At 39.6% G+C, this 23,249-nt stretch overlaps 1 protein-coding gene and 1 pseudogene across 1 annotated transcript in view; one reads left to right on the forward strand and one right to left on the reverse strand.

Annotated features, from left to right (window-relative positions):
* The window catches only part of LOC121944378, a 7,843-nt pseudogene extending 813 nt beyond the window's left edge, over positions 1-7,030 (forward strand).
* The window catches only part of prdm6 (PR domain containing 6), a 109,808-nt gene that overhangs the window by 67,561 nt on the left and 18,998 nt on the right, over positions 1-23,249 (reverse strand). The window contains exon 5 of the mRNA XM_042488619.1: positions 8,529-8,656. Within this exon, the coding sequence (XP_042344553.1) occupies positions 8,529-8,656 (128 nt within the window). The remainder of the gene's footprint in view (positions 1-8,528; positions 8,657-23,249) is intronic.

Here is a 23,249-nt window from a genome sequence, read left to right on the forward strand (position 1 = left end):
ACTACAAAAAGAAAAAGTGTAAGAGACAGTCGCAGGCGAAAGAATGGGGAGTGTTCTCGTTACCTAACCTTTAAGTTTCAGTTGGCTGATCTTAAGTCATCCATATAAAACATGTTGGCACTGAACATACAAAGGTGTCTTCACTGAACATATTTCACTGAGGATATTTTTGAATGGTCTTTCATGTTTTTAGGTAGGGTTGGGTTGGTGCAAAAGTTTTCAAACTGCTTGGATATTAAGCCAAGCACCTCACCAGACCAGTTCACCAACCCAGATGACTCAACATGTCCCAACAGAAATCAGCTGTCAATTATAACATAGCATCACAAAACCAAAGCTCTCTGTCCACACAGACTCATTATTTATGCACTTCTGTTACTTTATTAAAACAAACCACGTAGCTATCAGTTGTGTGCTCACAATCAGACCAGAGACCGAAAGACTGGCGAGATGGGCGAATAGCTGACTTGCTTTATTCCTACGTTTGTAACACTACTTCTTAAATCAGAAAACACACCTTTTATATTGCTATTTTTACTGGAAATTACATACAATATAGCCAACAGCAAGTTAGCCAAGCTTGATTTTAGTGATGGGCATTTGCCTCGGGAGAAACTGTCAAATCCCAGCAATGTCCCTCCAGCCAGTGGACACTGTGTTTAGGTTTTTGTAGTGAAATAAGGTTGCATATAAATAATTCCTTATTTCAAGTTCATGAATCAGCCGTTCCGTTTCAACTGTGGTGCTTTCAAAGCGAGCATCAGCTATAAATAGAAACACAGCGTCCAATTAAAGTTAAGCTCACAACAGCACTACGGACAATAAGGACAGCGCTTTGGTCAGCTTAAAATCCAAAATGTTGCCATATTGGTACAGATTTAGTCTTTTTTTATGTCTCCTCTCATCATCCCAAAAATGAAACCAACTCTCTTGCCTCTGCTGAAAAAGTATGTTTTTTTCACGTTGCCAACACCAACTGCCTCGGCACAACAGCAAATGACACACGACCTGTTGGGTCATTACTAACGGACATTAGTGGCTCCATTATTTTAAACATAATAGTTAATTAATCAGTGTCATATGGCTTATTAGCTAATGCAATTTAAGTTGGAGTTAGTGCTGTGGTAGTAATGTTTAAAATTGCCAGAGCATGACAATATGACAAATGCTGGTTCAAGCCACTTCGAATAATACAAACAGGTTTAAGCTCGTACACCGGACCAGACCGGCAAAGCCAGAAGCCTTAACAGCTGCGGTTGTACTAGTGTAACTACACTGCGTTAGCTAGAAGAGGCAGCTTACGGCTTACTTGGTTTGCAGTAAAATAAAACAGAAAGCTGAATGTAAACACAGAGTCTCCATCCCCTGAAGCAGAGTAAACCAAGATGCTAACACAATAATTTATCAGGCTGTTATTACACGCCCTCCATTGTTACTTACTAATAAAATACCAACTTTTTACTCAGAGTATTTTGCCAAGAAGCAACTCAACAAAAAACGTTTACACACAAGACACAGATGTATTCTCGGAGCTTACCATGTAACTTTATAGTTTAGCCCTTCAGGTCCCTATTTGTTCTGTCTTTGTACAGCACTGATGTTGAGTTTAGCTCCATAGTTTTGCTTCATTTCTGGACATCAGTAACATCAGGAGCATGTCAACTAGATGTTAATGCTAATAGATTGCAACTCAAGTTGAAAAATGTGAAACTGCATGACTGACACAAAGATGTGAAAAATCGCTTTTCCGCATCCATCATGTTAACAAACGCCTCCATCATGCCACCTGGTGTGAATTTGCATCTATTTGCATCTTTGCATTGACCTCGTATGTAAACTAGCTGCGCAAAACACTCGCATCGTGTCTATGAACAAATCATCAGAAGGAGAAGTTGTTTACCATTAGCTTTCTTAGGCTCCATTACGTTAGCATAGCGAAGCAAACAGTTAACAGACTCAGTCAAAAGGTAAACAGCTGAAGCTTTGAGACAGCAGAGGTATATTTAGCATAATACCATCAGAGGCCTAACAGACTGTGTTCCCAGCCCCTTCTACCCCTTGTACTTGTCAAATAGTGCCACTCTGTCAGTGCTGTTGGCGTACGCGCACACGGCCAAAAGCCACCCTCCACATCCAACCAGAGAGCGGCTGTGGACACTAGATATGAAACAAAACGGAGCAGGGGGCCTTTGTTTGCTGCTAGTTCTGTGATGTTAGTTTGGTGTTTCCCGGCCTTCAGACCGACATGATTTTTTGGTAAAAATTATTCTCAGCAGCTGACAGTTAATCTGTGACATCCCTACTATTACTCACCGAAAAACCTCAATGAAAGACATTACAATACATGCACTCATTGAGTTGATTTTCATGCTTTGACTTTTTTTTTTGATTTACAGCATCCGACCTCAGGATTCTGGTGTTTGGAAAGAGACAAAACGAAACAATGACATTAAGTAACTTAATCACAAGGGGAGACATTTTTCCCGATCAGAAAATCCCTAAGCAGAGTACAGTTACCTATGGAGAATGGAGGGGGAAAAAATTAACGGTGGTGAAAACCTCGGACGTCTTCGGTCTGCCTGTGGACAGAGTGAGACACGAGATGAGAAAGTGTGTTGTCCTTTGCCCTCCTGGACCAAACGTGCTCCTGCTGTTAGTGAAGCCGAGCGACTTCTGTGAAGACGACGCACAGAAATTTAAGTTCATCCTGGGTTTCTTTGGTGATGATGCCTTTAAATACTTGATGGTCATCCAAACACAAACTGAGGAGATACAGAATCCTTCAGTGAACCAAGTCATCCGAGACTGCAGACAAAGAAAGCTCAGCATTAACCTTGATGACAAAGACCTTTCTAAATACAATTATCAAGAACTGATTGATGAGATGGAGAAGATAGTGAGTGACAACAAAGGAGGACATCTTAACTGCACCGAAGGAGCTGATCTCATGACGACATCTGAGACCTCGAAAACTCCTCTGAACTTAGTGTTATGTGGAAGATTTGGAGCGTGGAAGACTTCAGTGGTGAATGCCATTCTGGGAGACAGAAACTTTGGTCCACTTGTCAACTCATCAAAGTGTGTTAAGACTCTGGGAGAGGTGTGTGGACGTCGAATTTCCCTGGTGGAGCTTCCTGCTCTGCACGGAAAATCTCAGGAGGCAGTGATGGAGGAATCATTCAGGTGTGTCTCCCTCTGTGATCCTGAGGGCGTCCACGCCTTCATCCTGGTCCTACCTGTTGGTCAAATCACTTATGAGGACAAGAAAGAGTTGGAGACCATCCAGAACGCCTTCAGCTCTCGAATGACTGACTTCGCCATGATTCTGTTCACCGTCAAGTCAGATACTAATTCTCCAAGCTGTCGTGAGATGCCTGAAGGAGAATAAGCACATCCAGGAGCTCCGTCAGAGCTGTGGAGATCGATATTTTGTCTTTGATCTTAGGGACAAGCAGCAGGTCTCTCATGTGTTGCACACAGTCGAACAGATGAGAGCTGGTCAATCCAGATGCTTCACAAAGGAAATGATGGCTGAGCCGCAGGTGAATGAGGGCGCAATCCAAAAATCTGTACCAAAGATAGAAAGTTTTAAACCTCAGAGCAAAGAGTGTCTCAGGATGGTGCTGATTGGGAAGACTGGATGTGGAAAGAGCGCCACTGCAAACACTATTTTGGGCCGAGAATGCTTCACGTCCAAAGTCAGTCCAAAGTCGGTGACCGTGCTTTGCCGGAAAGAAACAGGAGAGGTTGATGGACGGCCCGTCGCCATAGTCGACACCCCCGGTTTGTACGACACGACCCTGTCCAACGAGGAAGTCCAACAAGAGCTTGTGAATTGTGTCAGCATGTTGTCTCCTGGACCTCATGTGTTCTTGTTGGTGCTGCAGATCGGCCGCTTCACACAAGAGGAGAGAGACACCGTGGCACTGATCAAGAAGTTTTTTGGGCAAGAAGTCAGAAGACTACATCATTCTGGTTTTCACCCGAGGTGATGAACTCCATGATGTGTCCTTTGAGAGTTATGTAAGAGCAGATGTTTTTGAAAACCTGTTGGCTGACTGTGGAGGAAGATACCAGGTCTTCAACAACAAGGACAAGAATCGCTCTCAAGTCAGAGAGCTACTGAGAAAAGTCGAATCAATGGTGACCAGAAATGGTGGTGGCTGCTACACCTCTGATGGAACATCTCAGAGGTGTAGCAGCCATACAAAAGGAGGTGAAGAGGATCCTGAAGGAAAAGGAAGATGAAATACAGAGAGAGATGATGGATGTTGAAAATGAGTACAAAAAAATATTGCAAGCAAAGAAAAGGGAACTGCAAGAACAAACAACGAAAGCTGAACAAGAAAGAGAACTCGAAACGAAACATATCAACCAAAAGAAGGAATCCATTAGGGAGGAGCAGGAAAAGATAAAGCGAAAAGAAGAAGAGAGAAAAGCAGAGGAAAGTGAGACAAGGTGGCAGGATGACATTCAAACACTGCAGTGGGAACAAAATCTACACCATGGAACTGCAATAAAGGAAGCTGCTGACAAAACATGGACACAGGACACAAAGGACATAAGACAAGGACAAGAGATTTGGGAAAAGGAACGACAGGAATGGTGGAAAAAACGATATGTGGAAGATCAAGAGAGACGATTCGAGGAGCAAATGCAACTTAAAAAGCTGAAAGAAGAATATGACCAAGAAAGAAAAAAATTTGAAAACAAACAACGACAACATCTACTCAGAAAAGAGCAAGAGGAGAGAGAACTGAATAAACTACATGACACCCTTGTGAGAAACCTGGCAGTTATTCAGCGTAAACATGAAGAAGAAGCAAGAAGGAAAGCTGAAGAATTCAATGAATTCAAAAGCAGATACGATGAAGACTTTGTAGCTATGACAGAAAAGCACGACAAGGAACTGGAGGATCTGAAGGAGAAGCAACAAAGACACAACAACATGATAGTTCAACAACTAAGCAAACACAAACCGTACCGGAAAGACTTTGACAGACTGAAGAAAAGGCAAGAACAAGAATTGAATGACCTGATCGGGATGATTCGTTCGCCAAACGAAGTAAATCTGACCGAAGAAGTCAACGAATTGATAGAAAAACACAAGGAAGAAATAAATAACTGGGTACAAGAACATGTGATAAAGGCCAGGGACAAGAGCTGCTCCATTTTATGAGCTTTTGTGTTTTTCCAGGAAGGACTTCACATCAGCGGCACCTTTTCAAATGGAAAAACCCTAAGATATAGGGTTTTTTTTGTATGATTGGATTTAGGTTGAAAATAAGAACCATCATGGCCAGAGCATTCATTCGTTTTGCTGCAGAGAGCTATGACATAAGTCTTCCCCTCCATCACATCATTATCTAATGTTACCTTGACTTATGTGTGGTGCAAAGGTACTATTTCGCTGCATTAATGCCAGAATTCCCCTGGGAATTTCCAGTAATGGCGATGGGAGATTGTCGTTTCAATAACCTTGTACTTTTTCAATTTAAAAACATAGTAACTGAGATATTCTCTGCTGTAAAAAAAAAAAAAAAAACAACAACAACTAAAAGCCAGTTTCTGCTGGTAGCTGCTTTTAGTTAATTATAGCTGGTGGAGGATGGTCTTAGATGGTCCTGACCCAGTTCTTCCTGGTCTATGATGGTTTTAGTGGGTGGGCTACCAGCTGGCTTTTCATACTTTCCCCTCATGACGCAGTTATTTTTCCATTCTCAAGGACATTTGATTTGGTATCAATTTCTCAGAAACTCCATCAAAAACTGGTATGACCAGTTAAACCATTAAAAATGATAGGAAAACATACATCAAGCTTGTGTTGCATTTGATCACGTTATAAGCTCATAATAGTATATGTTTCTACATTCAAAATTCTTTTGGATCAAAATGTTTTGTTTTTATTTGGTAAAATGTGATAAAAAAAACGTCTGAGTTTTGCTATTTTGTTTCATGACGCTACGTCAATACTTGACATTGCAGTAAGCAAAAATACCAATGTCAGCACTGGTGAAGAGTTTTTGTTGCAAAGTTGAAAGGGTTAACTTTGGGAAACTAAAGAAAACTTGGTTCGGGTCATTGTTCAAAGAATATTCACTGTTGGTAGAGGACGGGACACGAATGACTCTCTGCTGTCAGAGAGGAATTCAGATGGTTTGACTTTGTGCCAGTTGATCGTGCCAAGATTTTCTAAGCAAACCAGTTCTACAGGATGAGAAGTGAAATAATCCACAGTGAGTAAAAACTGCCGTCTTAATGCCATTTATGTCATCGCTTTGTAATAACGTCATTGCCCTACATTACCTGCAATGTAAAAAAGCATGAGGGCGCCAGAGGAATGAATGATGAATCCATCACAAAGCTTTGCACTCTTAAAAACTAAATAAATACAAAGCTCAAACAATTAAAGGCATGCTAGGAGATATTTTGTTTATGTTACTACATTCAGAAATCTTTCGGATTAATATGTATGGTGTTTTTATTATGTAAAATGTGATGAAAAACATACATTTTTTGCATTTTTTTATGACACAATTTCCATTCTTTTATCAATAATTATGGTTTATAGACGTTATGATGCATTGAAATATACTCCTTTAAAATAATCAAAAATATCAATGTAGATACTTGCAGACCATTTCTAAGTTTAAGAGGTTCAGATTTAATTTTGGGCTTGTTCCCTTTAACCAAAATTTGTCAGTGGTTTTACAAAACTAAATATTGTTGTTGTCTTTGAAATTGAGGCACCATTAGTGTCTGTTAGATCCTCTCGATTGTATATGCAAAATACTAAAAAGACAAACTGTGACTAAAGAATTAGTAACTTCTACCCTCAGACTCATGAGTGAACTTTAGCGACTGTGATTGAACGTGCATTAAAATAATGCATGAGATGAAATAATGCATTATCATCTGGGTCCACTGTTCAAAATGGCTTTGCAGAGATAAACTCTGACTATTTTCATTTTATGTCACATCACTGAACATCTTAACTGATTAAACGACATCTTATTAAAGGTTTTATTAGCTGCAAAGTTTGTGTGGTCACATTTTTTTTTATTGGTCATCTCTTTTTTTGTCTCTTGGCAAGTTAAATAAACCTTCAAAATGACATATAAGTGTCTGTGGTATATATACCACATATTTAAGAGATATTACAGCACATATAAAGTGCATTCACCAAACTAAATATACAAAAATGACAGTAAGCCTACAGGACAGAAACAAGTTAATGCATGAAGGTATGAATCACATTTTTATTTTACATGGATTAGAGATCAAATTTAGGTTTTTGTTGTTTTTGCTTTACTTTTTTATGTTATTATTTTGCTTACAATTACAGAAGGTTATTATTATGATGTAGTAATATCTTTTTGCAGTAATGTGATTTTCTTTAATTAGCCATTTAGAAATGTTCCTCTTTGCAAAATCTTAAACGGTAGTCTGTTGCCTCCTTGTAAGCAATTAAAAAAAGCAACACATCTCAATGTTTAAAATGAAACAAATTCAATTCTAAGCCTGTATTATTGGTCCAAATTGTTTTGACTGTTAGAAACCAAACACACAAAACGTGTTCTGCTTTAGATGAACTCAAAAATTAGCAAAGCCCTTTTTGGTAAGGATTAATCATTTTTTATGTCGAAGTATCTGAACGTGAAAAAGCACCTAACAGTAAATATGACAATAAATGGTCTTAACAGAACTTATTTCAACAAAATAATATGAAATAGTTTTTTTCATATGAATAATGAAATCACTATGTTCAAAACCTCCTGAGACAGAAATTCTGAGTAGATACTCAATAAGAGTCATTGTAAGTGGTTTGCATTAAATGAAAAACTTATATCCGGAGCGCGTTTCACTTTTTAAACTGTAGCTGGAGAAAGTGGCAACAGTAATGTTAGATGTTAGAGGTGAAGTTTTCAGTTGTGTGCTTTGGCCATTGTGTGCAAAGATTTGATGTAAATACAGTATGTTTCTAATTATTCTGATGGTTTCAGTGTTTTAGTTGTTAAAAAAAAAAGAAAATTCTTAAGAAAGCAGGTGTAGACCAGGTGTTGTATTTTTAGTCCATTGACTTATTAGCGTGGGGGTGGGACGGTGCTTTAATGCTTAGAATATATTTTGCAAAGTTACTGGAGTCCTAAATGTTATTTATCTTAAAATGACCACACATACTATTTATAAATAGCCTCAAAGCTAAATTTGGTGCAAAAAAAAGGTTATTCTCATTAATTAACTCCTGATGTAATCATAAATTACACGTTTTTAAAGAGAGCTGCTACATGAGCTCTGAACGTGTTGGCACTGGTGTACCAGGACAGTCTGTCCTCAAACTGTAAACAAATGTCCCCACTGAGAGTCTGCTTTGCTAAAATGTGCGTCTTCACTGGGTATTTTGGTGTTGGTGCATAGTATTATTAGTACAGAACATGAACTTTCGCACACTCCTGGTACAACAGAGTTCACTTTTGGATGACAAAGATGACACCCACCAAATGTGAAATAATTAAATGTGTTCTTACCTGTACTGCACCACCATCATGTTCTGCTCCCCACAGTGTCTGGCACAGCGGATATACCTCATCCAGCTGGACTTACTGGGATCATTACCATCGATAAAGTGCTGTAACGTCCCCTCTGCATCGTAGATCTGAAACACACAAAAACACAGGGTCAGACCTGAAAGCAGCACATATACACACTGACACGCTTTGCTCATTTAGGATAAAGTAATGACCGTATGTAGTGTGAATCTGTAATTTCATTGTCATGAAGCTGAAGATACAGAACCTTCAGATAATTAAGATTTTGTTGCCGAGGATTTGTACCTGCAGATTAGTTTAAGTGTTGAACTGTAAAACTGTAGGTGGTACGGGAATATTTATGGTAAAACAGAGTCAAAAATCTGTATATTTTCAGAGATTCATCACATTATTGTGTGATCATGTTTCCGTTGAAAGCTTTCTTACGACCTGAAAATGATTACGAGCTCTGCACTCGCAGCTCAAACAAAAAGAAATAACTCCTGTTGATTTGAAATGTTTTAAACAAGCCGAGGCAACACATCATTAGGCTCTTATCCGCAGTCGGGCATGAGCTGTGATTATTGCAGGCCTGCTGGGCGTTAAACGTTATACAAACCTGATTTACACCTGCTTTAAAAGCCTCACTGCTCCGCCTGCCAACGTCTCTGACATAAAAACAAGTTCTGAGGTCTAAAAATACTTTTTCGGAGCGGCAGTGGAGGACGCAACAAGATGCATGAACATGAAAAAAGCAAGCAGCATGTTTTTGGAAAATCTGAAAACATACTGCCTGCAGCCATGGCTATCACTGCCACGGAGGCACAACAACAACAACAACTTCAATTATCAACAATTATTTGGTAGTCCCCTGAAGTAACTCTGAGGATCCCTTTCTGAAGACTCGGGCTCTAAAGTCATGAAGAGTATGTGTGTATGAAGTGTAACAATCTTATGAAACAGATAAGACAAAGATTCAGACAGCGGCAGGAGGATCTGCAGACAGACAGACAGACATTAAAGTGCTTACATGCAGGGAATAATAAATGAGGCCGTTTCCTTTGATCCTGGCAGTCATTTACAGCATTGATTGTTTGCTGGCTGTATGGACAGCAGCTATTGGCTCAGGTCATCACCTTATAAACGCACTCAACGCCTTTTCAATACAGTCACACTGCATCACCACGGATGGATGGAGGGATGGATTAATAATGAACACACAGAGAGGCCGAGGGACATCGACTCCTTTTAACTGCTTATTGTGAAGCTGGGGATTCTTCTCTTTGTTCATTTATTTTTATGTTCATTTCGCACCACAAGTTAAGATGTAAAAGTCAGATTTTTTTCGTAGTTACAGTCGAGTGAACTTGAGTTCAGTGGTGGATTGTAATGAAGTACATTTACTAAAGTGCTGTGGGCTGCAGAAACACACAGAGAGGACGGGAAAAGACAAAGTGACTAAGTTTACATGCACACTAATATTCCATTATTAGCCGAGATATGACAACACTCTGAATTTGATGCAGGTCATGTTAACAGCATATTCTGTTCAGATCAAGTGCAGGACGTCCTCTGCAAAGGGGCTAATCGTGACAATTTACATGTGGCATTTTGTCATTCGGAATAATGGTGGTGCTTATTGTGAATGTAAACGTACCTGCCGTTTTCTTATAAAAATTCATTGATCTTGTGAAAAACTTCACAAAATATTGTGTTTGTCAAAATATTAGCTGCAGCAAGTAAACTTTGAACTATGAAGCATGCCAGGCGAGTTTACTACCATTTATAACAATCTCCACCAATGGCATACACCGAGCGACCAGTCAGACCAGAGGGGAGAAACGAAACTGAAAGACGAAGAGAGGGAGGAGAGCCGGCATCAGGGCGAGGCTGACCCGATTTGGACCGAGAGCTGTTCCACTACCAAGCCTTCTTTATCAGTTTGCAGGAGAGTAAAGTGGATGAGATGTGATTGATGCTCACTCAGCAACAAATCAGAGATTTCTCTGCACACATCTTCACAGAGACATGGTTAACCCCTAACATCCCAGATCAAGCTGTTGCACTGGATGGGCGGACCTTGTTCAGACCCGACAGGACTCAAGACTCAGATGCAAATTCAAAACATGCACTGCAGGAATTGAATGATGACATCAGCAGCAACATGTCCAAACAACCAGAGTATTTGTTGTAGTATTTGGTGATATTAATCTTCTCATCCTTCAACTCCAAAGATGTAGCAGCATCAAGGACTAATGTAATATCATTTTTTAAACTTTGTTTTAACTGACAAATAAATCTACCTTCTACCTTCCTTCAACCTTCTATGTAAAGTGTAAAATGGTATTAATGATAACTGCTGTCAATGTAGAGCAACCAAGATTACCTATAAAAAAAATAAAATAAATAAAAATTAAAAAAAAAAAAAAAAATTTTAAATAAAAATAAATTATCATATCTTTTAAAAAATGTATATATATAAAAATATAAAATAACTGTAAACAGATATCAACCTCTTGTTTAATCGCTCGATCATCCAACATCACATGAACACAGCAAAAGTAAACAGGGAGGGACATGAGGCAACGGGGCTGCTGGGAAATGTGGTCTCACTTTGGAGACACATGAGGACTATTTCCATCCTTTGTTTACAGTCATTTTTACAGCTGAAGCAATAAGTCTTTAATTTATTCCTCTGTCTGCAGTCCTCTACTTCACCCCTCCGACTCTGAGTGCTGTCTGTTTACAGGCAGAAATGATGTGCGTCTTTCTCTTGTTTTTCTATCTTTGTGAGGACCAAGCCAAGAGTGAGGACCTTTTTATCTGAGCCTCACATTTTCAAAGGGATGTTTAATAAAAGTCTTGGTTTTAGGGTTAAGGATACGATTAAGATTAGTTTGGGTTTCGGCACTACAGAGAACGCTCATGTCGCTGAGGGTCCTCATAAGTATATAAGTATGAGTGTGTGTGTGTGTTTTGCTTGCTGCAGCCTGTAATAAAACTTCTGCACTCTGCTGTTGTTTAAAGCTTTTGTTACTCGCAGCCATTTGTCACTGACGTCTCTTTAAACAAATCACGGTACGTTTAACAGCCTCCCGTGGCGGCCCGCTCCACTTTACCCCCTGAACTGGTTTCTGCTCCACAGAGGGGCGGTAGCCCCCAAAGGTGGCCCGTAAAAAACAAGGCCGTGAGATTTCTGTGGGGCGGAAACAGTTGTTGAAACTCTCCATTATTTTACGTTAAGCCATGACTTTATTTATTTTTTCCCCGTTATAGGTATAGTTTTTCCTTAGTCAATGTGAGGGTCTAAGGTCAGAGGGATGTCATATGCTGGAAAGCCCTCTGCGGCAAATTGTGATTTGTGAAGATGGACTTTATAAATAAAATTTACTTGATTATTCTCAAACACTAAAAAGTCAAAACTAGACATAATCAATAGAAATCATAAATATGTTTGCTGTATGAAAAGCGACAAGAATCTCCGAGTAACTAACGCTGAGCTAAGTAGTTTTGATGCCTAAACTTGACCGCCGCCCCCGTTAACGTCCAGGTACGAGGCCAGGGGCTTTTGTTCAAGCGTCAAAACATGACCAGTGGGAATAACATCACAATGGTGATGTAGACATAAAACACTTCCCTACTGCTACAGACCTTTTCCAAGCAGGCCCAAACTCTAAAATTGGCCATCAGCATCTGATGACAAGCAGGTTATATATACATATATATTTATATATATATGTATATATAAATACACATTATAAATTATACATTATATACTCTCTTCATTTGCATTTTCTTAACAGCCACCACAGATAGCAGCCCCTCTGCGATGAGCAGTTTTGGTAAAATGATCTTTTTTTTTTTTTTTTAAATGTAATTGAACATAAATAAACTATATTTTTCTCTAATAAATCTTATGTAAACACTTTGAATTTCCCCATTTCCCAAATTCAAATGTGCACTACCTTTCTATTTTTAAAATTAAAAAAGGATGTGTGAATGTCTGAAATGTTTGCGCTGATTCTGTGGTTTTGATTCAGTGTTTTAAAATGTATTTTTATACCCTGTTTTTGATATTCTGAGTGCAGTAACTCTTAAACTATGTCTCCATTAACAGAAGCACCTGTGAGTGTGTGTGTGTGTGTGTGTGTGTGTGTGTGTGTGTGTGTGTGTGTGCAGCAGCTGGTTTCTAGCTCGATGCTGTTCTGTCAAAGACATTTCTGCTGCTTGTGTTTATCAAATCCATCGCTGTAAAATTCCATCTGCGAGACAAACGGCCAAACACAACATGTTGTTTAGTTCAGCAGTTAGAAAACGCTGCCAGGCTGCCGCCTCGCCGCACAGCTCCGGCTGTCACTTCTCCGTCTGAGCGCGACTATCCCGACTATTTTCTTTTTGTTGCAGCTTCGGTTTCTTAGAGCTCCATAAATTCTCGTTTGACCCTCAGTTTGTGCGGGACGGACGACCCTTTCAGCACCGCAGGCTTTATATTCACACACGGAGACCACACATCAGACGAGCTGCTGCAGGAGGAGCCGAGGCCTCGACGCCTCCTTCAAAATCATTTGTCAATCATTTGTCCTTCATAAAAATTTCTTTGTAATTTGGGGTATTTTCTTCTTTCATTGCTTATTGCCTTTTTTTTGACAGAAATAAAGCCAAATTGCTGTTTTTGAAGCAGAAGGAAAGTGAAGCAAAAAGGTGACATGAGGTGTTTTCTGTCTTATTTGTGTTTTGTTTTTTTAAAATAATTCTCAGGTAATTTTTGCATTTTTTTTTTACTAATTTTTGCTCATTTGGGGGGATTTGTTATTTTATATTTGGTCATTGTCTTCTTCCAGTCCAAACGACAGACGAGGAGGAGCGCTGAGTGGACCTGCTTGACTTTTGACCCAAAAGAGAGAAAGAGACACAAGACGAGAGAGTTTGTTTATGAAGCAGAAGAAAAGTGAAGTCAAAAATGTGTTATTTTTATATTGGAGCTAAAAAAATATTTTGTAATGAACTTTTTCAAAACCTATGCAATATGTTTTAAATTATTTTGCAGCTCTAAAAGTTTCCAAAGATGCAACATGCTTCATGTTTGGACAGTAAATAATTTTAATTCAAGAATTTTATTTATTTAGAAAAATATTTTGGTGACATTTCTACCTTTTTTTGACAGAGAGGAACTTTTAATAACACCTTTTGAATTATTTAACTTGATGTCTGCTGAAGAAGTCACGGAGCAAAAGGAAGTCGAATGATTATTTACTTTGAGCTTTTTAGTAAAAACTGAAGTGGAGGACGTCTAATCTGTCTGTCTCTGCCTCTTTACATTTACAAGAACCAGACGACTGGAGGTAAGGGGGATTAACACACACACACACACACACACACACACACACACACACACACACACACACATAAACAAACACACACAAAGTGACGGCCCTTGTGTGTTTTAAAGAGGGTGGATTACAGCTCTCTCTCTCAGTCATTGATCTCTGCTGTCAGTGCTTCACTTACAGCTCTGTCACTGTCCGCATGCACACGCGCGCACACACACACGCGCACACACACACACACAAAGACATGTTAAAATAGCGATTTTACATTCCCATCAGTCACAAAAACCTGGAAAAACAGGCTGAAAATTTGCCTTTTTACTTTTTACTGAACATGATCTGCAAAACCTCAACCAACAGCTGAGTGTGTGTGTGTGTGTGTGTGTGTGTGTGTGTGAGAGAGAGAGAGAGAGAGAGAGAGAGAGAGAGAGAGCGAGAGAGAAAGAGAGAGTGTGTGTGTGTGTGTGAGTGTGTGCATGAAATTTACGGACAGTGTTTTGATCTCTTGACCTTAATACAGAGAGTAAATCTTCTCCTTGTCGGGACCGAGCAGACGCCAGAGAGATACCCCGAGTGTGTGTGTGTGTGTGTGTGTGTGTGTGTGTGTGTGTGTGTGTGTGTGTGTGTGTGTGTGTGTGCGGGTGTGTGTGATTTCACACAGGAATGCGGTTCGGTTATCAGTTAAAAACACTTAGCTGCAGCTCTGAAGCAACACTGGCATGTAAATGGCCGCTTCACCATCAGAGGACGATGTGTGTGTGACGAGTGTGTGTGTGTCTAACGTGTTTATCAGCTGGTGTGTGACATGTGTGTGTCAGTGAGACACTAATGCAGCTGTGAGTTATCGTGTCTGAAGGTGTTACACTCTCTTGCTCACTTTCTCTCGTGACGTTTGGTGTCAAGATTCAGCGTCCGAAGCAGAGAAAATGAGTAAATATTTATAATATATTATATATTTTTTATGATTTCTTTTCTTCTTTTGTCCTCTAATGATATTTATGGATTTTTTTTATTATTATTGTTTTTTTTTAAAAAAAAATCTTTTTATTGATGTAAAGCACTGGTCAACTTGTTGTTTTTAAATGTGCTTTATATTAATAAAATATAATAATTTATGTCGTAAGATCTCATAATTGAATTATCTGGCTCTCCATAAGATGCGAGCAGTGCAGGACGGTCGCTCAGACTTTCTGTCCGCAAACAGACATCCGTCCTCTGTTTCTCTTTCTTACAGAAGAAAACCTACAACTACCAGAATGCATTGCACTGCACGTCAGCATTTTTTAAAATAATAATAATAGCTATAATTATTATCATTATCATTTTCATTATTATTATTATTATTAGTAGTAGTAGTAGTAGTAGTAGTGGTAGTGGTAGTACTATTATTATTATTTATTATTATTATTATTTTGGTCATTATTATTATTATTATTATTATTATTATTAGTATTATTATTATTATTATTATTATTATTATTATTATTATTATTATTATTATTATATTATTATCATTATGGCAGGTGCGGTTGCTGCTAGTGTTTTGAACATCCATGCTTCTTGAAAGTTTTGCACTAATCTGTAACGGAAACCCGCCCAGTATCATCTTTGTCAAATAAATGTGAGACGCAGGTGAGTAAGTTCAGATTTCTATGATTTTTAAGCGATTTAAAGCTCAGACGGAGCGATCAGCTGATCATCAGAACAGGAGACGCCGAGACGCTCGGAAACAGTCAGCTGTGTGTGCAGACACAACGTCAGCGTCAGAAAAAGTTCCTCCTCTCTTCCTCCACAGAACGCTCCGCTGTCTTCTTCTTTTTCAGTCTAAATCCAGTAAAACTGTTCCTGAGAGCCGATCAATGCTCCTACGCTTCTGTTCTACAGCTAATCAATGAAACTGCACTAATTCTACTGTTATCTGCTCTCTTCATCGGCCTCCTCCTCCTTATCTCCCCATGTCTCCTCCTCACTCCCTCCTCCTCCTCCGTCCTCCTTCACCTCTTCCTCCTTTTCCCGATCTCAGTGTCTCATCCTCCTGCTGCAGGTGATGGACAGAATAATGTGAACACACAAAAAAAGACTTTACCTCTGAAGTAACTAACTCCCGCAACAACATGCTGAATCAGCATTAACCCTTTACAATCACTACAATTTTTTCAGGAAATTTCCCAAAAACTAAGAAAAAAAAAAAAAAGATTGTAACAAGTTACAAAAATACCTGAAATGAAAGCACAAAAAACTCAAAAGTAAACAAAAAAAAACTTTAAAAAAGTGCTGAAAATGAGAAAAATAATTCTTTAATATAATTTTAAATACACTTTCCTGGACAAAAAAAACCCCAAAACAAAGATTTTAAATTTATAATTATAAGAATTTTAGTTTTCTGCCAAAAGTGCTGACAATGAAAGAAAAAATAATATTATTTATACATTTTATGTTTTTTTTTTTTTCCTATAATACAAAATTATTATCATTTTAAATATACCATTCTGGACAAAAAAGAAAAAAACCTGAAAATATGCAAAATAAAAAGATGTTAAGAAAGAGGTTTAAAAAAACTGGTAATATTAACGATGGTAATCGAGGTGTACGCCTACATCAGGAGCGACACTCCTCATCACTCCACATCCGTCTGATGTTAAATCTTTTCTGACCGCAGAATGTGCTCAGAGGCGGTTTGCCAGGCCCAATGAAGGCTAAATAAAAGCCTCCTCATTCGTCCCGTCTGCTGTTCAGTCCACCAAATCTGTCAGGTTTCTTAATCACGACCTGTCGCTGAGGAGTCCATTTGTCAGCAGTGAGCCTCATAAACCTGCGGCCCTCGCTGCCATCGCCGCCGCCGCCGCCGCCTCCGTGCCCAAGAGCAACAGTCTGGACCTCCGCGAGACCAGAGAACCTCGTCACCATCTGAAACTGTGTTTTCAGCGCGCGGCGAGCCGGCTCATAAATCAGAGGGTGAGAATCGTTCAGAGGGACGGATAATATTTAGATAACCGACCCCGATTCACCTCAGAGTCAACAGTCTGAAGGCAGAACGCTTTCTCACACAGCGAGGAGGAGCAGCCGAGCGCCACGAACCAGTACCACCACCGCAGGTCCGCCCGACTGTACCGCCACCAGCGGGACTCACTGACCTGATCCCTCCGGTCCCTCTGACCTCCATCCTGTGAACCAACCGAAGACGAACTCTACAAACAGCACAGTTCAACTTCTCATTCAGCTCAAAGCAAACGTCTCCGCTTCTGTTCCTGAGATACGATTCTGATTAACGGCCAGAAAAAACGTCACGCTATGATGTCACAGTGACGCTGACCTCTGACATTTTGGATAGAGAAGGTCATGACATTATGTTATCCTATAACACATATGTGTAAAAAATGTCATGATTAGAGTGACTCAGTGTTGACATTTGTGCCAAATTTGGAAAAAAAAACAAAAAACTCAAAGTCCGAGTGACCTTGACCGTTGACCTTGACCGTTGATCACCAAATTAAAAACAGTTCGTTGTTGAGTCCAATTGGACGTTGTGCCAAATCAGAAGGAAATCCCTCAAGGTGATCTCGAAATATAATGTTAAAAAGAAACGGTCAAAGTGACCTTACGTACCACATTTTAATCAATTCATCCTGACTCAGAGTTGGTGTTTGTGCCAAATTTGAAGAAATTCACTCCGGCTGTTCTTGAGATATCGTGTTCACAAGTGCAGGACAGACAAAGTCACGGACAATTGGATGCTGGGACGGATGGACGGACAGACAACCCAAAAACACAACAGCCGTATGAAAATGGAAATAAGAACTCTGCTGGGAATAAGTAGATTTAACGCATCATTTTTAAAAAAATACCACTGCTGTTAACTTCACCAAACCGGGCCAATAAAACCTGAAACAGTAAACTGGTCAAACCGGACGCTTTGTTCTTTCCATAAACAGCAATCAGTCTGCGATCAGAGCCAAAGTCAGGTGTCTAAAATATCCTCACTTTCCGTACATTCATGACTTTCAGGGTCTAAAAACCTTAATCTGGGTCAGGAGCGATAAAGACGATGTTTAAATAAAAAGGTTGGACAGTAGATGCCAAAACCGAGAGAATATTTAAGAGACGAAGAGAATTAATGGAGCAAAAGATTATCCAAGCTTTAGTCCACGTTTACAAATGAAGAGACTTTTTTGAACACGTCTCTCTGATCGATTGGTCATTTTATTGATGAATGATGAAGATAACAAACCGAGCTGATGAAAAAAAACGGTTTCAGAGCTCTGACATGAGGAGAACATGTAAAAGTGTTCGTACTGCAGCTCATCACAGCACGTAAAACCTCTACACACACACACACACACACACACACACACACACACACACACACACACACACACACACACACACACACACACACACTGTTATTCTAACACGAAGGTCCTGATGGAAAACCCCAGTCTGTTCTTGGACCTCCTGCGGTTACCATGCCTACAGGCTGATGTCACACAGGGAGGAGAAATGAACTGAGTTAACCCGACTCACCGAGTGGGTTTAACCAAACAGCGCCGTGCTGCTGGTTTATGATGGACGCACTTTGACTTTCAAGTCACATGATCTCCGGGGGTCAGAAAGACGTTTATTTTAAACTCCAGAACAGAATCTCTAGTCTACAGACGCCGCGAGGTGACATGGATGAAGTTTTTTAGAAAGTGCATGCACGATTTAAGAAGTCGCTCACATGCTGGAGTTGTGCTCGTGTCTCCTACCCGACAGCACTTTGCACCATTCTTTAGTAAACGGCATGCACACTTTAGTAAGTCGCATACACACTTTAAGCAGACGCACACACGTGCTTTAGTCAGTCTTAAATCGCGTGCACGCTCAGTGAGTTGCACCCGTGCATGCAGTCAAAAATCACACATATGGTTTACGAAGTTACGAAGTACAAGCACTTCTGTGAGTCATAAACTGCACCCAAGTCGTTTGCACACTTAAGTGGGATGCATGCACGCCTGAGTGAGTTGCACAAGTGCTTAATGAGTCATTAAATTCACACACGCTTTAGTAAGTCGCAATCTCGCTTTTGTAAGTCACAGGAGCAACTGAGTCGTAAATCGCACACACTCTTAAGTAAGTTAGTCACACGCAGTCAAATTGTGCCCATGCTTTGGTAAACTGCACAAGCACTTTAGAGAGTCATAAACTGCAGTCACACTTCGTAAGTCATTTGTACACTTTATTACGTTGCATGCACGCTTAAGTAAATCGAAAGCACACTTAAGTAAGTTGCACGTGCGCTTCAGTGAGTTGTAAATTGCAGACATGCTTTAGTAACTCACACACACTTTAGTAAGTCATTAATTGCACCCATACTTTAGTGTGCTGCAGACACACTTTGGTAAATCGCACAAGCAATTTATTTGCAAAAGCAAATTGCACCTACTCCTTAGTAATGCACATGCATCCTTATGTAAATCACACGCTGCACTGCTCCATATTCATGCAGTGCTGCACTTTTAACTACCCTTTGACACAAACTGCATTTAGCTGCACTGTCGTGCCCACACTCGTGACCGCTCGGTCTTGTCGTTCAGCCAGCAGCGGCACGACCGTAAACGTCCTATGTCATCCCCTGACGCCAGCGGCTTCGTCGTCATGAGGAGCAGGTTGCCAGATACGTTAGAATCAGGTTAAAATGAATTAACGTTACACGATTTATGCCATAAATACTGAGAGCAGCATCATTTGTCACAGAGCTTATCGGTACGTAAGTACTGACCCAATCAGGTACAAATCAATACCGGCTCTCAGGATCCATCCCCAGCTCTGTATCCATGAGCTCTTCGGACCCCTCAGATTGTAAACCCTCTGACCTGCTGCTTTATATCAGTGCGGTCGTCGCTGCTTTTATTCAGAAATTCCATCGATAAAACTCAAAACGCCTCACTGCAATCAAAGCAACAGGAAACTAAAACATGTAATTTGACGTAAAAACCTTCAGTGATTATGTAATCAAAGTGATGATGTCAGTGACCCTTTAATAAAACCCAAAATGCAGACAGTTGGACAAACATTAAATCATGACATCAGCCAAGAAAAAATTACAGAGCCTTTACTGGACGCTGTGACCACAAACCACCGAAAACACAGAGTCGATGGGGACTCCGCAGGGACTACAGCCCGAATACGATGATGGACGTTCGGACAAACACAAGAGGACAAGAAAAGACGGACAACAGTGATTCAGCTACGAGAAACAGACAAAGAAAATAGGTCTTATGATGTAAAAAGCCAAGATACCAACAGGCGTTTTGGAACTTTCTGAATCCTCTCGAGTCCCATCAACATCCAACACTAACAAAATATTTTGCCTCAAACTGTGCAGCTCGAGATTTGCTCTGAAGTTCTGACGTTTGAGGCTGTTTTCCCCGACTCTGCGCTGACAGCTCACCCCGTCTGCCCAAAAGAAAAACTCCCGTAAAAAAACCCTCACAGGACGAGTTGAGAGCTTTGACTTCAGGAAGATTCTCCTGTTTTTACTGCACATTCTTTTCAATCAGGACGTTCGAGGTTTCAGACCCGCAGGTCACCGATTCGAACTCTTTCCCTCAACAAGTACCATCACACACAAGAAGGAGTAGTTACTGTAATGTCACTCAGCTGCTGGAAAGTAAGTCCGAGGCTCTGGTGCTTCGTCGGGGCGCAGAATTTAAACATTAGGCGACTTTCTTTCAACTCAGAGTAAAAATATTCTGCTTCTTACCGTCTCATGGCTGCAGTTACTGTCAGATTTTACAGATTTTGTCTTATCCTAGTTATAAAGACATTGTTTCGCAGTCAACTTAAAGGTCGAGTGATGGTAAGATGGTGAGATTTAGAGAGCCACTAAATCAGTTTACTTTGTTCAGGAGGTTTTTACAGGGAGCGAATTATCCGCAGAGGTCTCCTCCTCCCCTAAACAAACGAACCAGGTGATTTTAACCAGCAAAACACTGAATAAAGAAGATTATTTTACCCTGAAAACTGGTTATAATTAAGTTTAAAGCCATCAACATTTCCAAACTTCAAGACTTAAAATGTCTTGTTTTGTCCAAAATCCGGGCGGATTACTGAACAGGCCTAACAGGCACACACCTGGGGGCCCAAAGTGTCACAGAAAGACCCAAAACGACCACGAATGAAACCTTAAAGACCCAAATGACTACAAAAAGCACAAAATGACCAAACAAGACACAAAACAATCAGCAGTGATACAAAATGACTACAAAAGCAACACAAAAATGACTACAAAAGACAAGATTACTTCAAAGACACAAAATTACCTGAAAAAGACCCCAAAAAATAAAAAAGAAACAAAATCACAGACGACAACATTACCTCAAAGAGACATACAATTACCTTAAAAAGACCCAAAAGACTATAAAAAAAAACCCACAAAATAACCACAACAGATACAAAAATGACTACAAAGCCACACAAAACTACTAAAAAAGACAAAAAAAAAATGCCAAAGACAAAAAAATGCCCGAAAGAGGCATAAAATTACCCTAAAGAGACCCAAAAGACTAACAAAATTAAATAAAAAAACAACAAAATTAACCACAAAAGATATACAAAATAACTACAAAGCAACACAAAAACAACACAAAAAAGACAAAATTCATTCAAAGAGACAAAATTACAATAAAGAGACCCAAAAGACTACACAAAACTACCAAAGGACACACAAAATGACTACAAAGCCACACAAAACTACCAAAAAAGACAAAAACTTCTGTCAAAAAGACACAAAATCACCTTAAAGAGACAAAATGACTGTAAATAAACAAAAAGCAAAAAAAAAAAAAGAATAAAATACCTCAAAATGACACAAAATTAACCCAAAAGGTACAAAATTACAAAAAACCCAAAATTAAAAGAACAAAACGAAAAATAAAAAGGTACAAGAGTAAAAATATACGAAAAAAAAAAAAACACAAAATTAACCCAAAGAGGTTTTTAAAAAACCCAAACATCTAAAAAGAACCCGAAAAATAAAAAGGCAAAAAAGTGACCCAAAGAACTACAAAAAAACATGCAAAACAACCACAAAGAGACACAAAACGGCAGAGTTTGTGTGTTTTGCTCTCTCGTGTCAGAGAGGTGGGGGGGCCCTTTGCACATCAGTGCCCAGGGGCCCTTTGTGTTATGATCCGCCGCCCCTGCTAAAAATATTTTGTTTTTATCATGATACAAAACAGAGTGAAGCAGCAAATCTTCACCTCAGAAGAAGCTGGAACGTCATTTTTACCGTCCAACGGATTTAACCCTTTGAAACCTGAGCAAACTGGCTTGAAATTTTTGTCAAAAAAATTGGAAGAAGAAAAACAACTTAAGAAACTTATAAAGAAATGACCCAGAAATTAGGGGGAAAAAAATCAGCAAAAAGAGCAAGAAAATTACCTGAAAATCTGTAAAAAGAAAATAGATAAATAATAAGAATAAATAATAAAACAAAAACAAGAAAACGGCAAACAAGACCTGGAAAGGTGCTTTAAAAAATAAAATAATTCTGTACCATATAATTTTGAAAATGTTATTTTGATAATTATAAATAAAGTCGTTTTTTTTCCTGGCTTTTTCTTGTTTCCAGATATATATTTCCTCTAAATATTTTACCTAGCTTCTTCTTCTTCTTTTTTTAAATTATTTTTATTTTCTTTTAGCAGCATTTCTCACCAAGTTGCTTATTTCCTTTTCCCCCATGTTTTTGATAGAAATTGCACCAGGGGTCAAAGTTTAAATACCTGTGACAGCAGCATAAGAAACGTGTTGTCACTCCAGGCTTTAAAGTGTTCAAATCAACTTTGACTCTCCAACTTTCTATAAAAATTCGCTTTAATTTTTGTAGATATTAAAAATCATAAAGCAGGATTAGTGAGCGATGAAGCTGCAGGTCGGACAGATAAAGTCGCCGCTCGGCCTCGCAGCGGATCAATGTGTCGAGCCGTAAAATACTGCAGCTCCGGAAAATCCTCCTCTGCTCCACCACGCCGAGTGTCTTAATTAAAAGTGGCCCTTCCTGGACACCATAGACAACATGACACCAGCTCCCTGATTGGCTATAGGACAAATATCTCTTCCTGTTTCGGGCGACGTCAATAAGCGAGTTTAACAACCAGTGAGGTTTAATGGGATCTGCGCGGAGAGCTTCTTCGTCAATACGCCTAATGACCAGTTTTAGCCCGCCAGCCGATAATGTGCCGATGGTTAGAGCCGGTTATCGGATCAGCGCTCCTCCGAGGGCCCGCGGCTTCAAACGCTGGTCTGAGGCCCCGCTGTGGGTCGCCGCTCCGCTCTGCTGGGTCCAAATACAACGAGCGGTTTAAAAACGAGCTGTAAAATAACCGAATGTGGATGATTTACTTCAAAAACT

The sequence above is a fragment of the Plectropomus leopardus genome, chromosome 6 (genome assembly GCF_008729295.1).
Source record: "Plectropomus leopardus isolate mb chromosome 6, YSFRI_Pleo_2.0, whole genome shotgun sequence".
In the NCBI taxonomy this organism is placed as follows: Eukaryota; Metazoa; Chordata; class Actinopteri; order Perciformes; family Serranidae; genus Plectropomus; species Plectropomus leopardus.